The 16888-nt window shown below is 32.3% G+C and overlaps 3 protein-coding genes across 4 annotated transcripts; all 3 read left to right on the forward strand.

The window, feature by feature from the left end:
- Nucleotides 1-6350: 6350 nt before the first annotated feature.
- Nucleotides 6351-7882, forward strand: LOC129886609 (uncharacterized). The gene is made up of 2 exons (XM_055961375.1): nucleotides 6351-6604; nucleotides 7327-7882. Exons 1-2 carry the CDS (start codon nucleotides 6520-6522, stop codon nucleotides 7584-7586), a joined length of 345 nt encoding a protein of 114 aa, XP_055817350.1. The 5' UTR covers nucleotides 6351-6519; the 3' UTR covers nucleotides 7587-7882.
- A 2473-nt stretch (nucleotides 7883-10355) lies between these two features.
- On the forward strand, nucleotides 10356-13812 carry LOC129900084 (uncharacterized). 2 transcript variants are annotated; one of them, XR_008769582.1, is made up of 7 exons: nucleotides 10356-10512; nucleotides 10615-10670; nucleotides 11256-11379; nucleotides 11461-11567; nucleotides 13166-13220; nucleotides 13299-13467; nucleotides 13565-13812. XR_008769582.1 is itself a non-coding variant. In XM_055975051.1 (6 exons), exons 1-6 carry the CDS (start codon nucleotides 10431-10433, stop codon nucleotides 13376-13378), a joined length of 504 nt encoding a protein of 167 aa, XP_055831026.1. In that variant the 5' UTR covers nucleotides 10356-10430; the 3' UTR covers nucleotides 13379-13812. The 2 variants fall into 2 exon arrangements, 1 of the variants encoding a protein (XP_055831026.1); XM_055975051.1 differs by having other exon boundaries at nucleotides 13299-13812.
- Nucleotides 13813-15709: 1897 nt separating this feature from the next.
- On the forward strand, nucleotides 15710-16260 carry LOC129886619 (uncharacterized). The gene has a single exon (XM_055961387.1). It carries the CDS (start codon nucleotides 15828-15830, stop codon nucleotides 16224-16226), a length of 399 nt encoding a protein of 132 aa, XP_055817362.1. The 5' UTR covers nucleotides 15710-15827; the 3' UTR covers nucleotides 16227-16260.
- Nucleotides 16261-16888: the final 628 nt, after the last annotated feature.

Raw genomic sequence — 16888 nt, forward strand, 5'->3', positions numbered from 1 at the left:
TATATGTATATGCATCGAAACATTACACCCGATCCCTATATGTATATGTGTTGGAACGTGACACCCGATCCCTAGGTACATATTTATATGAACCACAACCATAATCACATTCACAAAACCATAATGAATATTTCACGTGCTTTCACAGTCAAGTAAATTCGTTTTATAAAGTTTGTTACATCTTTCGTAGTCTCACACATGCAGACAATACTATTAATTACAGTAAGAAGTACATGTAACATAGACAAGAATGTAAAAACCATCACCTACCTCGAAATCAAGCCTTGAAAACTCTAAACAGCTGAAGCTTTCCCTTTAGAAGTCTTTCGACTTGTTCTTGGTCTAAAAATTACACAAATCAATGAGTTATTGGCCTTTAATATCCAGGTTACATCAAAATCCTAACTATTGGCCAATTTCATGATGCTATCACCCATCTAGGGCTAATTTTCACCCTTAAATTCAGGCCAAGAACCCTGGCATAAGATATTTACCATGAAACCTAGTTTCCAGAAATCAATTTACGAAGTAGGGGAGTATTTAACTTACCTTTGGTGCAACAAGGGATGAAAAACTAAAAGAAATAACCCTAGTTTGTTCCTTTGCTCTCTAAAAATGAAAAAGTACAGAAAATATCTACCCCGCCATACCTGGAATAATCCCGTCGTGGAGGATTGCAAAAAAATAAAAGATCGAAAGTTGTGCTCCAATGTAACGACTTGTTCTCGTCGTTAGGGATAGGCCAATAGGAAAAGATTTCGGGCTAGAAAACTTTGGGTAGTAACTTCAAAAAATTTGAGTTTAGGCCAGATTTGGACTAATTTTGAGTCAGGTGAATTTTAGGGTTATCACGTGAATGTGGAAGGTCAAATATATAATTTTATTGGATAGGCTAATAGACAAGACGATACAGAGCATTTACGGCTTTGCGAAATCGCATTCGGGCGAGTAAAACTCTCTAAATCAAATTTGGCATGAAGGGTATAATTTTAATACATCTTTGGAAGGGGCGTGTTGAGAAATATGGGCTTGAAACATAATTTCCGAGCTCACTATTTCTGCATATCCCGCCAGAGCGGGATATATCTCGCCAGAGCGGGACAGTTGCGACTTAAGTCGTGAAAAAGATCAGAAATGGTCTTTTCTGCAACAATCAGTTTCTAAAATCCTAAGAGGCGACCTAGGGCAATTTCCATTGATTTCCACGCTTAAGGTAAGGTTTTTCTCTCTATATTCATACTTTGATTCTTAGAAACTAGAAGTATGGGTGATAATCATTGGGGGAGGGTTTGAACTAAAAATCTATGATGGAAAATAACCCTAGGGTAAGGTTAGGATCATGGGTTTGGTCTAGGGAGTGAAATTGTGTTATATTTCCTGATAGTTAGGCTATTGTATTGATTCTTGATATGTATTTAATATTTTCTAGACCAAGAACGAGAAGAACGAACTCGGAAAGGGAAGGCTCTTGCATTGTAAGGTTGTGAAAGCTTGAATTTGAGGTAACTGATGGTGTAGTTTCCCGTATGTGTTTCATATACTTGTTAAATTGCTTCATGATATGCATGCGTGTTTATGAATAGCGAAACATGCTAGAGTATGTGTGAAATGATCACTTGCTGGCCTGTTATTGTGATGAACCTGTTCTTGGTGGTATAAATATTGTAAACATTGAATGTTCTTGTGATTGTGATATCTTGGGATCAGGTGTCATGTTCCCACATGATATTAATGGATCGGGTGTCACGTTCTGACACGTATTTGGATCAGGTGTCACGTTCTGACACATACTTGGATCGGGTGTCACGTTTCGACACAAGGTTGATTGTTTGTAGGTCCCTTGAGAGGACCCTTGTGTGAAATTATAGCACGCGGAAGACATTGAGTTGTGATATTGAGATGTTGTTGACTTATTCTGTATATGTATATGTCTATTATGTTGAATTTACTTGTCTATGATCCGCTTATTGGCTAACTGCGTGATCCTACCAGTACACCATTGTATTTGTGTACTGATACTGCTCTTGCTCTGCCTTTTTATTATGTATAAGGTATATTCAGCCGACTGCGGAGAGACCTCGGTTAGAAGATTAAGCTTGTTCGAGTTCAAGGGTGAGCTGTTTGTTTCAAGCTGCCATGGACTCTTCCATGTTCTAGTCCCTTTTCCAGGACTAAAATTTTAATCACTGTTTTATTATTATGTTTTCTTGTGGGAGTGTTTTCCTTTTCTTTTTAGACATTGTTAGAGTTTTGGTACGGACGACTTTCAGTTTCCTAGGGTGTTTCCGCACTTCTTGATATTTGATCTTTTTTTTGCTTAGTTTATGGGGACTCAGTTATTATTCTAGTTTATATCCTGCTTCCGCATATCTAAGCTTGTGTACATATTTTTATTTTTATTGTTGGTCTGTTAGAATGGTTCTCCCACTAGAGAGTTAGAGTGGGTGCAGTCACGACGGGGTTGGGGTCGTGACACCCAAGCCCCCACTTTGCAACGTGCCCTCAAAACATGACGTCTTGAAATTAACCCTTCATGTCAAGATCAATTATGGGTGTTCCACACTTCTACTAGCCCGAATTCGATTTCTTAAAGCCATACAAACTCCTTAATGTCTTCGCTATTAATTTAACTATCACACTGACACAATCATCACCCATCTATTATTGTATTATCCAGATCTCACTTTACTTAAATTTCATTCAAGCCTGGCTGAGGCTCAAATTTTTCAAGTTATTACTCATAAATTTTTTGATCCAATTTTCTTTTCCATTGACTTATCCATAACGACAAGAGCAGATCATTACATTTAGTTAAATCACTCTTTTAATTCATGTCTTCTTAATTATGAAGAGAAGAAAATCATGATAAATAATGACTGTTAGGTGTAGTGCATATGATTTATGAAGGACATATGACCACAAATGCAAGAATAGGAAATAGAATCCACTTGTAAATATTTGATCATTTCGCAAAGTTAAAAGGATATATTCTTCTCACTAAGTATATTTTTTGGCGTTCTTTAATTCAACGACTAACTTGGATTTCTTATCTTGATGATCAACTTATTTTTTCACTCATCTTCTCATAAAATTAATCATAAATGCTCTAATTTTTTTTATTTGCAAATATAAGAAATAAATTATAATATAATCACAAAAAAATCAGTCTTAAATTTTTCTTACCTTTTTTTTTCATTCACACTTCTTTCTTTTTATTTTTCATATTTCCACACCAAAAAAATAAAATAATATTAAGAAGCTCAAATAATGATAATGCAAATAGATCCACAAGGGAGATTTTTAAAACTCAAATTAATTGTTGAATCAAAAAAGCCAAAAAAATTCATATATGAGAATGATCAAATATACTCCTGAACTTTACTAAAAAGATCTAATATACCTCTATATAGAGTTTTTATAAAAATAATAATAATTATTTTTCTCCACTTTCATTAGACAAAAGGATATATTTGAGTCATATATAACAGTAAGAGTATAACTGAGTCATTTGTGCAACGAAAGGATATGTTGAACCATTTTTATAATGAGGGGTATATCAGCTCTTAATCGCAAAGTTGAGGAGTATATATACACACACACGCATACATATCACTACACCAAAAATAATCTTTATCGCTAATTAATTAATGACAATAGCTTAATTAATGCTAAATAATTTTTTTAGTGGCAATTAACACACTTTGTAAATGTCCCTAAAGCTTATAGCGACATCGGATCCAATGACAATCAACTAACATCAATAAATGTTTTAGCACTCTTTATTAATGTGTATATTTATTACTGCTAAAAGCTATTTATCTATACTGTATAATTTTTCAGCAAAGAAATGTCAATCGATCCTCTTCCCCTAATTGAGCAAGGTGGATCCCCTACTAAGTTCAACTGAAATTAGCATTTATGAAACAAAGTATTGATATCTATGTAGGAAATTACTCTACTAAACTTCAATAAATATTAAATATGTAACTCATAATTTTAAAAATGCAATAAATCCAATAGTTAAGGTGTTATAAGCTTGTATTTTGGACAGAAATTTGTCATATATGGTTCCTTGTGCATCAAATTTCTGGCATCTAAGCAATCCAAACATTATAAAATGGTTTAAATTTTGTCTATCAGAATATATAACAAACTTTATGGGTATTTTAAAACAAAACAAAATGAAAGGGGAACACACGTGATGTGCCTTCCATATAACAAAGTATAAAATTTGTCATTATTCCCGCAAGATATAACAAAACATACAAAAAGACATCTCGATACACTAATTTCTCATTATGTGTAAATTTATGAAAAGAGTTGGATAGATTATAAAAATCTATTGTACGCAGTCTCATATCATGTATTTCCGTAAGGAATTATTTCCATAATTCAAATCTATGACGACCTACAGTCCAACTCTTAATTCATTTTGGATAGATCCAATATATACGAAAAAAGTAGGAAAAATTTTGATCCTAAATACTTTGGCCAATAACTAGTTTACCGGAGAAAATTTGAAATACATACTTATACTAAATATACATGTTATACATATACTATACATACCTATACGCAATACACAACAAATACACAAACTAATAGTGCATACATATGTTGTGTGTATTTACTACTTACTAGAAACAAATGTTTTTACCACACATATGAGAACTTTGTGGTATAATATATATAAAATAATAATTTTAACTTTATAAAATAATGTAATTTTTCAACGGAAAAAGGTTGAATAAATTCCCTTCCATCAAGCTCCACTCGCCCCCCTCCCCCCTCCCTACAATTAGCTGATATAAAAATGATCCAACTCCAACACAAAGGGACCAAGATTGGATAAATGGTGTTCAACTTTTATAGAAAGTGATAACTTTAGATTACTTAGGTTTGGCTAAAATGAAACAAAAAAACCGAAGTGAAAAAGGAAAAGAGTCATTGTAAGATTTTGGCCCACTAGCCTAGCCTAAGTGCTTTTTAAAAATTAATTATTGATTTTAGCGATATTTTTTATTTATTATAATTTATAGCAATACATAGCAATATTATGATAAATATACATTTGTATTAAAAGTGAATTATGCATATAATATAAATGTATTATAAGTGTTTTAAAATATATATTATGTTTGTGTAGTAAGAAACTGACATAATGTATTATAAGTTTATTAAAGTATGTGAAAAATGTATTATCCATCTATAAAACTTGTATTATATATGTTTTATAAATAGTTCTCTGCAATATGTATTAAAACTGTATTATAAATGTATTATAAGTGTTCAGTGAATTTTTTTTTATTGCTATAGATGGTAAATATTTTCTTAATATTGTATATTTATGTAAGTTTCCCTATACTATATGGATAACTATGCGTTTGAATCATTCGACCATCTAATTTATAAAATATGTACAAAGTGTATAGATCATGTATATTTTATACCAAATATATATATATACACGCATATCTATACACACAACATATACATTAATAATGTATATATTGTGCATATTCGCCTAAGTTGATAAACTAATTGACTGAACGATATATATTTATAACTTTCCCAAATATTATATTTAGTTTAATAAATAATTAATTAGCTAAATTTATACTAGCCAAACAGTATATATTCGTAAACTGATAGTCTTTTCTCTGTTTTTAAAGAAAAGGGTTCTTCAATTTTCATCTATGTTATCCTAAAGAAAATAATAAGAAAAATAAATTTTCGAATAACTAGTTAAGTGATGATTTGAGAAATCAAGTTAATACACACACAAAAAAATTGAATATTCTTTTCTTATAAATTTAAAAATATATAACATATAAATTAAAACAGAGAAAAACCAAAATAAATATGAATAAGGGTTAAGAAGTAAAACCAAACAACTTTGTGCACAAAATATTTCATATTAACAAATTCTAAATAAGAATCGCACTTAAAAGATGATGTAGATAATTTATCTAATTTCTAGATCAAAACGACGGATATCGCTTGGTTACGCGTCGTAGGTTTGGGCAATTCAATAATTATAGAGACAAGAAAGCGTGTCCTAAGATTCATATCACTTATATTCAGCCCCCACTTATCAATTCTTTTTAATATATCTTTGATAAGATAACTTAAAACAGGCAAATAAATTATTATCTTTTTTAACTTTAATAAAGTGTTTTTGTTATGAAAATAAACTCAATTTAACAAAATGGAACGGAGAGATAATGAAGAACAAAGAAGAAACAGAGCAGAGAAAAACTTATTGCCGGATATATATTGATTTTTTATATTTTTCTTTCTTTCCACTGTCCAAGCCACAATATATTGATTAAGTACCAGTGGACAAGTTGCCCACTTACAAGTGGAGCCCACTTGAAAAACATCCAATACCTATCAGTTTTCCTTTTTTAGTGAAAAGATCAATTCAAGAACAACAAACAAAGGCTATAAAAAGTGGGAAATATCTAGAATAAGATCAAATTAAAGTTCTTTGCATGGGAGTTGAATTAGACAACAAAAATGGGAACCAAGAAAATAATACTACTATTATTTTTGGCCTTCTACTTTTCATGTGGTTTTTATCAAGCCAAGATTTTTCCCTCTGGTAATTTTATTTTCTTCATCCCTTAATTATCCCTTTGTCTACTTTACTCTTTGAGTTAAATTTTTCCCATCCGTCCAATATTTGGTGGGCATAGTTAATTATCGGATTATCTCTGCTGATGGAAGGTATCAGATATCTTGTAAAATAAGTTGAGGTATACAAGCTGATCCGGACACCATTTTAGTGTTTAAAATTACTTCAAAGACTGCCCAAATGTGTTAAAATTTATCAATATGATGCAAAAATTATTTTCCAAATAATTTGTATATAGTGAACTTTTAGTACCTTTTATTTTAATTTTATCTTGTATGATACTAATTTAAGATGAGCTTAAATAGAGTGATATAGTCGTTGAAGATTCGTATAATCGAGCCTAACTTACTCAGAGAAAGGGGCTTTTTCTTTTTGTTTCTTATATTGAGGTGCCTTAGTTTCTTTGTCGTCATAAGTTTTAAGTTTTTGCTCAATATGATAACATTTGGGGATTTGATGCACCGTGTAACTTACTTTCTACGCGAACCATAAATATATATACGTGTAAGCCGTTATTTAGGTTAATTTTTCTATATAGGGGTGGAATTTTGAACTCAAAATTGCATCGAGCTTAGTGGTGAGAACATAAAGATTGGAATTGATCAAGTTTAAATTTTGATTTCGCCTGATCCACTGATATTTGCTTGTGTATTGCATAGTCTCTGAATGTCATAAACCTTCCATTGCAGATCAGAAAGATGCAGTAGCAACTAACAGCAAATATGGTCATGCTGCAGAGGTTCATGTTGGTGGTGGCAGAGGAAGTGCAGGGGAAGTAAATGGTGATGGATCTCGATCTCCTTCGAATCCAGGATCATCGAATTTCATACCAATTTACGCTGCAAATGCTCACCATGATCGCCATCGTGGTGCTGCAAGCAGCCACAAAAATCATAATGGATATCTAGACTTATTCGCTACAATGTTCTTCGCGTACCTTTGTACTTAAACAGTACAATTAGGTTGTCATTCTGGATCCCTGACTCGTCTCATTTTGACATTGAGCATCATCCCTTGTCTTTTGATCTACTTAGGTTACAATTGTGTTTTTGTTGTACATGAAAAAGGTTGAAAGTTATGTTGATCTGTGTACTTTGTTTTTTGTTAGACTTTGATTAGGCTGTGGAGATGCATTATTAGAATGTATATTATGTCTGTTTGATTTCCCTCTTTTTTTTCCTCCTTAAATTCCCCTGTATAAGAAGTTGATTTGATAAGTTTTTTAGTTCAGTATTCATAAGTTTATCTTGTCTTTCATCTATTGTTTTTCTTTTTTTCTTTTTTCTCTGTGCCTCTTCATATACATCTGGACTGAAATAATCAGAAAATCACACTGATCAAAATGGAAAAATAGAATAACTTTGTGAAAGCTAGTTAAATGGATATCAATGGCGGAGCTATATTTTTCATTAAAGAAATTCAATATATAAAAAACTAAACATACAAATATAACTCAAACCGTGGAATTATACCGAATTTGTCGTTATATACAATGATCTGAAAAATTGTTCATGGCATATTAACCAAACAATTGTGCAAGAATTACACAAACCTCCCATGAGATTTTGAACTTGTAAGTTGTAAACACGTCTCTCATTCGCCATGTGGCTCCCCCTCCCCTTTTTAGGAGTATTTTTGACCTATTTTGATAGTACCAAGGTATTTTTGAGCAAAAAGGTAACGGTTGGGATATTTTGAACCAAAAACCTAATGAAGAGTAAAACTGTCCCATTTTGAATAGTTCATAAGTATATTTGGGCCCTTTTTCCTAAATTGTAATTAATGAAAGCAAATACTTGTATTAGGATATGCTATCTACATTACATCCCCAAGATTTAATTCTTCCCCAAACATTGTGTGAGCAAGAATGCATTCTACACCAGACTGTTTTTATATGAAATATAATTTTTTTAACAAAGAAAAATTCGAGTAAACTCTTTGCGCCTCTAGCTCCGCCTCTCTGACATCAGCCAATGGACTCTACGTTGCCCTCCCACGAAGTAAAAAGGGAATAAAAATTCTGGATATCTTGAATTTTACCACAAAGGACAAATATTTCCCAAGCACTTTATATCCTAGGAATCTTTAAAGTTATAGTCAAGTGGACAGCCCCATCAAGCATTTGCTACATTTCAAGAGTATAATAGAAACCCATACCATAGGTTAAAATCAAGAAGCCCCAGTTGAATGCTTTTCACCAAACTATTACATAATCTTTAATCTTTAACATATATATAGTCCATTGCTTTCATAAATTGTTTATAAGAAAATACACATCAGATTATACCTTTTCCAACCTTTCTTATTATCCTGTTTTGTATTCTAAGGCATTTTCTATGTAAACTAACTTTTCTCTTTAAAGTATTAAACCTAACTCATAGTCAAGTGCATGTATTTTCCTAATATATATATATATATAGACGTGTCACATTAAAATGGAGCTAGAATTTTAAGTTTATATATTTTAGATTCTAGAAGAATAGTTATTGAATTATTGATAAATATACATACCAAATGAATTTTTAAACATAAATATTGGATCTACGCTAAAACTATTGAGTTTTGACGAACCAACATGCTATTTTCGCCCTTACGCGCCATGGGTGGAGCCAGGGTACAAGGAGTTCATCCGAACCTCCTTTTGTTAATTAAAAATTACGTTATATATACAAGATTTGAATTAATTTTTATGTACATATTATAGATGTTGGATCTCCTTAACTTTTTCATATTCTAAATCGCCTTAGTGAAAATTTTTGCTCCGCTACGATGCTAACTAGTTTGTTCTAAAAGCAACTATCTCATCCCTTTTCCTTTTATTAAAAGTAGTGAACTTTAATTTATAATTTCCTTGGGGTGAATATTATATAGTGAAAGGAATAAAGGTAATAAATGGTATCTGTGTTTCCAAGCCACAGATTTGTGTATGAAATAATGAGAAGCTTAAAGATGTGTACTTAATTATTATAATTCATCAAGAAAATGCATGTAAATTAAGATTCTTTTCTTCTAGTAGTTGCATATGCAGCAGTCTCTATCTTTTCTTGCTCAGCAGTCAAAGGTAATGGCTTTCATTGTTCAAAGTAACCCCCCCACCCCCACCCCCCACACACAAATGTATGATATGGAAGATTATAAGTGTGAAATATGCAGATTGAGTTGAAAATGTATAAGTCAAAATGTGTTAAATAAATAAATTGATATGGAAGATTATAAGTGTGAAATATGCGGATTGAGTTGAAAATGTATAAGTCAAAATGTGTTAAATAAATAAATGGTCGGGTTATTAACATGTTCAGTTATTAATTTGGGTTGGCCAAGATAGGTCACAGCCGAACCAACTCAATTCTTATTTCAAATTTTATTTTTCTTCGTTTTGTATAATACAAATCTTTAGAGATGTTTATATGAGCCCCGAAATATACAAATATCAAAAAAAATATAAATTTAATTTAGAAATTTATATATGAGCCTCTAAACGCTTCCAAATTTGTATATGAGCCTTCAGATTTATATATAACAGATTTTATTAAACTGTAGCTACGATTCATAATTATGTGAAATTATAGCTATATGAAATAATACATTAGTAATGTTAAGTGTAATTTTTCCAAATTTAAGCCGTGCGGATCGATCCAGCCCATTTCTTCTGGCTGGGCCGGTTCAAATATTTTTCATTTCGGTTCGGGTCGACCCGACCCGTTTAACATGCTTAGTGCCATTGTTCAACAGAGACCTAGTAGTTCAAGGAAGTCGTCAATCTGAGTGTTGAAAGAAAATTAAACTGAGAAAGATGAATCAGCGGGCAGCCATTAGAGGGAGGCCGTCCGGAACTGATGGCTCTGATTTCTCCTACCGCATGGTCGTTGATTCCAGTACTGTTTCTCCGTTTCCATTTTCCCCAATCTCTCACTTTCATTTTCCCTCCAATTGCTTTAATATCCTTAACCTTTCTTTTTTCAATTTTTGTTCGGCAGGATACACGAAAGTTGCAAAAGCAAAGTCTCTTCTGGCCAAATTGATCTTCGCTCAGGTTTGTAGATTGATTTAAGTTAATTTGGGGGAGGAGAACCGGAAATGGGGGAGGGAATTACAAGGTGGGGAATAGAACCCTCACGAACAAGTGAAATTTCACGTAGTCAATGAGCTACTGAAATTTTTATTATTACGTAATCTCTGGTTTAATCAGAATTGGTTATTTTACGGATATTTTCCAGATTTTGTGGTAGGGCTTAAACAAGTTATGTGGTTAGTTGTTTCTCGGTTGAGCTTATTGCAGGAGGCTTGCCTTGTCATCAAAAATTCATGAAGTTGTTTTTTTTTAATATACAACTAAGGCATCTGAACTTGAATTGTACTTCCATTAACTAATTGACATTTTTGTTTAGGGTCCAATAGGATAGTATGCTCTTGAGTCCCCTATTTTAGATTTGTTGGTAACTGCATCATTTCATTCTTACTGGAATGTTGTTTATTAAAGCTAAAGGAAAGAAAGACGAATGGAGGCTTAACTAGTTATCTCATTTCCAGTATTATGAGCAACATGTTTTGGAATAATAACTTGTAAACGTAGCAGTGTGAGATCTATCTGTTGATAAATTTGCATCGTGCACTTCAGGTTGTAACTCAATTGATGATAGCAGCTAATGTATTTGTTTCATTATCAAAGAACGAGTCTCCTGATAGAGTTTCGGTTTCTTCCCTTGTGATTGGCTTCGTGTCTATTGTGGCAGGAGAATTAGGTTTTCTACTGGATCTCATTTGTGATTTAATCAATTTAATTGTTCACCTTTTAATGGGACATTCTCTCTTGTTATAATTAGGTCGAAAGAAAAGCCGATCCAACTTTCTGAAGTTTTATGTCTTTGGGTCATCAATGGCAATCATGCTGTCTGTGGCATATCTTGCTATGAGCAATCTCCAATTGGAGGTATGGTTATGTGGTTATTCATTCCGAGGAGAAAAATGATCCTTAGCTATTTTAATAGACAGAAATGTACCTACAACCTTGTTGCTTTATTTTTAAGTATGCTGAATAAGGACCTCTCAATTCTTTGGCATGATTGAGTTAAGAGAAACTTGATTTACTTGGATGATCTTTAGGTGGCACTTGTGTGTAATTCTTTAACTTCACTTGGACAAATAATTGAATGCAAAACTTAGGGAAAACAATCTCCAAGTTCAACAATAACAATATATCTAATGTACCCCACAAGTGGGGTCTGCGGAGGGTGTTTATGTGGGCAGCCTTACCCCTGCCTCGTGGAGGTAGAGAGTCTTTTTCCGATTGACCCTCGACTCAAGTAAAATGTATCAAAAACAAGTATGGAAAGGAAATACAGTAATTAAGTAATTCATGTTTGAAATAATGTTGAAGAGAGCACTAGCAACAACAAAATAATATGATAACCGAGTAGCAATCTTCAATTTCAAGATTTTAAATTGTGGTTTCAAGGTGTATTTGAAGTGAAAATTTTCAAATCTTCAACTTGCGCTCACTGCTCACAACTTCTCAAGTTCCACCAACTTTTTCCAATCTCGACTTCAAATAGTTTTTAGAATCTAAAGAAGCAGTACTTATATTTCTTAACTTTGTAAGTAATGTTCTGATTGGCAGAATTAATTTCTCCATTTACATCGTGGATAATTTTACTGCTCTAGTATGGTTTTTCTGGAAGTTGCTCATTAATTTGCAGTCTAAAATAGATAAGTTGATATCACTAGTTCTTCCTCCGCAACCCTTTTCCAAGAAAGGATAAAAGGAGAGTATACCCCAACTCATTGATGCACAGAGAGACCGAAATCTCCCAACATCCATATATCCTGGTTGGTGACGATTCTTGTTTGAAGGAAAATATCTTGTTATGGTTCAACTTTTCTCTATTAATGCCCAAAAAAAGGAAATAGAAAAAAGGTTCCACTTGTCTCTTCCTCTCCCTTATATCACTATTTGTCCCTTCTTGCTATCACCCTCACCACCTGGTATTCCCTCCTTTGTCGAAGATCCCCTGCTTTATGTTCACCTGTCTCTTCGGTCCCTCTTTTAAGCATCAAAGTGTGACCACTTGATAGTTCTATCTATTGTCCATTTGGTTGGAAAGTGTCTTTGACAGTTCCAAATAGGTTTCAAAAGGCTTGATTGATTAAGATGGAAATAAACGAACGCAAGCAAGTAGTAAGTATGATACTTAATTGGAGTACACAAAGCACTATCTTTACAGTGTATCCACTTTTTCCTTCCTTCACAACCAGTCAACCATCTGGGGTCTTCCTTCCTCAGTTGCGAGAAGTTGGTCTTTCTTTTGATTTTTTGTGAATTTTCTTCTTTCTTTGATTTCTTGCTATCATTCGGGCTTGATTAAAAGCAATCTAATGACGTTATTGTGTATTTGCTTCTTTCTTTGATTTCTTGCTATCATTCGGGCTTGATTAGAAGCAATCTAATGGCGTTATTGTGTATTTGCTTCTTTCTTTGATTTCTCGATATCATTTTGGCACGACTAAAAATAATCTACTGTTATTGTGTAGGCTTTCCAAAATTTTACGAGTTTGGAGACTCTAAAGATTGCAGCTGTCCTACTAGGTAAGCTTCCTGTTGCAAAGCCTGTTCTCATCATATGCTGTATACAGTTGATGTATTGACTGTGCTTTTGTTCTGCAGGATTTGTGGTACAATTATTTGTAATTGGTACAACCGTTTCTCTTATTAAAAATATGGCACCTCCTAAGAGGGCTTCTTGATTATTAGTGTAACTCTGGTGTAACTCCAAATGTCTTTTGACTGACTAAAGAGGATTCTTACATTCATCGGATTCAACGGAGATGGTGCTGTAAGTTCCCTTTATCAATGCAATTTTTGCAAGCTTTTCTGATTTTAGATTACTGAGCCAAGTATCAGACTGATGCATGAAGACTTAATACATTCAGTGTTGGCGTAGACGTAAGAGTGCTGGATTTAGAAGGATTCATACTGGAGCGAACTCACTTCCTATCTTTTACCTTATGCTCCATTATGTGCAAAGATTGCTGCTCGCGTGTAGCAGAATGCACTTGCATTCAATTTTGTGAGGGCACTGGTTGACTGGTGTTCCAATGCACATTTTGGTTAAATACTTAATGAAGATTTTGAGAATCGGGATTTATTTGGATGATCTTAAGGTGGCTCTTGTTTGTTGGATTTTTTCAACTTCACTTGGAAACAAATTTTTTAAGTTTGTGTTTTGAGTTTTATACTAAGACCATCTCCAACCCACTACAACTTTTACACCACTACAACTTTCAATATTTTATTATAAATACGTTTAATTAAATATTATATAAATTGTATGTTTTCCTTTACTTGAATTTTTTTAAAATTAAATTTATGTTAATTCTACTAAGAATTTGAATTAGATATAAGTACAATTAACCTTCACAAAAAATAAATATGCAAAAAATTAAATTGGTGGACAAATAATACAATGTACTTTAGAATTTATGGGAGTACCGTAGTGATTTTGAAAGTTGAATATTCATATAGAAATTAAAATAAAATTTTCAATTGTGTAATGTTTATTTAATTATATTTCGTTAATGATTTCACTTTTATTTGTGTTATCCATTATTATGTATAATATGTAATCTTTGCTAGCAATTTATATTATTTAAAAAATTATGATATAAAATTATTTTATATTAAACGACTTTAATTTGAAACATGAAAATTATATATAGTGAATGTTTTAGAAAGAATTTTGTTTTTATGAAATAAGAAAATATAAATGAAATAAGAAATAATAATATAATAATGAAGAGAGTGAAAAAACTTCGTTTTTGATGTAAAATTTGGTGTAGTGGGTTGGAGTTGATTTATACTAAATTTTGTGTTAAATTTGATGTTTGGGTTGGAGATGCCCTTATGAGGTTAAATTTTCAAAATAAAGAATATAAGAAAATTTAACACACAAGGGGGTAACTTGTCTCTATTGATGTTATAGTAATATAGATTTGTCACATCAAATGTGCGAGAAGAGAGATTAAATCATGAATTTCATTAGAAAGGGTAGAGATTTTCCAATCATTTCTCCTAGGAACCTTTAAAGTTAAGTGGGCAACTTCATCAGCATTTGATATGTTTCTAGAGGGAAAAGGGTCAAATTTACTTTTGTACTGTTCAAAATTTGAGTAGCTTTATAGTATTTCATTTGACTTTTTGATGTAATAACAAATCTTGTTTTACTCTTAACCCCTAATGGAGCTCCAAACTAGGGAAATTTCAAATCATACTTAAAAGTTGAGGGATAAATTTCATACTAAAAATAAATAAATAGGTATGGTAGTTGGACAATGGAGAAATTGTCAAGTGTTCAACGGGTATGAGACTAAGTAAAGGTGTCAAATTAATTTTGTGGATAGCTTTAATGAGATTGTCGATGATTTAAGCCTTGTTACTTTAAGTACTAGGCAGAAACAGAATAAAGGGGTCAGAAATAATTGGGATAATTAAACAAATTGATGATTCAGTCATAATTCCCTTCTCAAAATAACTCAATTATCATTTATTACCTTAATTAGCCCTTCGACTCTTTTCATTTTGTTGGGCGCTTTTAATTGGTGTTGAAGAGCTTTAAAACTCAAATTTTAAAATTCGACCAATTTTCAAAGGTGGATCGTTTTGAGTGAATAATACACTAAAGGAATCGAGATATTGATAGGAGTTCAAGAGGAATAATACATTAAAGGAATCGAGACATCGAAGAGCTTCAAAGTTCAAATTTTGAAATTCGACCTATCGTAAACATAAATTGTTTTAATTAAATAATATATCAAAAGATTCAAAACATCAAAAAGAACTTGTATCTAGAATTTGAGTTGAAAAATATTCAGCTCATTGAGGAAGATGAACTTTTGCAATGTATATATAAATATTGTATGTATAACAATATATATACATAGCTAATATATAACTATAATCATATTAATATATATATATATATAGGTATACTATTTATACAATATCAATACATTAGATATACATACGATCATTTTTAACTGAAAAGAGTTTTGACCGACTATACATTTACGTAAGAAGCCCAAAATAATTATAATGGGCCTCCGATAGAAATTGAGCCCAAAATTAAAAAAGAGCTGTCCCGATAGACAAAAGGCTACTCCCAAATACTTTCAGAACCAAAATCCAAAAGGGGAAAAGATGATCGGAGAAGTGGAGAAGATGGTAACAGTAGGCCTTGTTTGGGGAGCAACAAATGCTCTAATGCGAAAAGGAGCAATCAAATGGGACGAAACCATCAAATCTTTACCTCAACCAAACACACCACAACATCCAGTAATAACCAATCTACGAAATTGGCTCAAACTTCTATTGATTTGGCAATATTCATTGCCATTTCTTATAAATCTGTCAGCATCAGCTACTTTCTTTGCGATTCTAAGTGATACACCAATTTCTTTAGCTGTTCCTGTTACGAATGCCACAACTTTTGCTGCTACTGCTGTTTTTGGATTGATTCTTGGTGAAGAAACTCGTGTTCGTCTTGCTCTTTTTGGTACTTCTCTTATTGTTCTTGGTGTTTATATTTGTATTATGTAATCTTCCTCAAATAAATAGATCTACCTGGATCTCATAGATATTGAAAAGTTTAATTTCACTTTTTTTTTTAATGTAATCCCTAGAAAGTTTTTGGGCCGACAGAAGTATTGAAAACATTATTAAAAACAATAAGAGTTAAAAACACTCATTTAATTGGCTAATACATAAATTCTCTTCTACAAGAGTTTGAGACCATCTGCTATGTCATGTCGTAGATCAGGTGTGCATCTAAGTTTAGTTAGTCAACTTGAGGGGTGTTTTTAAGTCGGCCAATAATTCATGGACGAAACTAATAATTTGCGCCAAATTTAGGAGTGTTTCAATACTTCTCTCTTTTGTTTTTGAGTTTTTGAATAAACAAGAGAGTTGTCCGTATTTTGTAAATCTTTTTGGACAGCGAAGATTATGGAGAGAGTGTAAGAAATGGCCAATGTATGCGAGATAGGATTGAGGGGTTCGAGCCCCATTTGACAGAAAATTAGCCAAGTTGCAATGAGGAATTCCAATATTAAAATTCATAACCTACCATGAAAAATAGAAAGAATAAGGGAAAAATTTGTCGTCAATCTTCCCTCTTGCTCCTAGGGTATTCTTGCCTCCAAAGTGGTGTGTTACCTTGAGAATGCATTTCTTGGGTTTTAAATATAACCTGGAGTATGCAG

This window comes from Solanum dulcamara, chromosome 1, assembly GCF_947179165.1.
Source record: "Solanum dulcamara chromosome 1, daSolDulc1.2, whole genome shotgun sequence".
NCBI classification, from domain to species: Eukaryota; Viridiplantae; Streptophyta; class Magnoliopsida; order Solanales; family Solanaceae; genus Solanum; species Solanum dulcamara.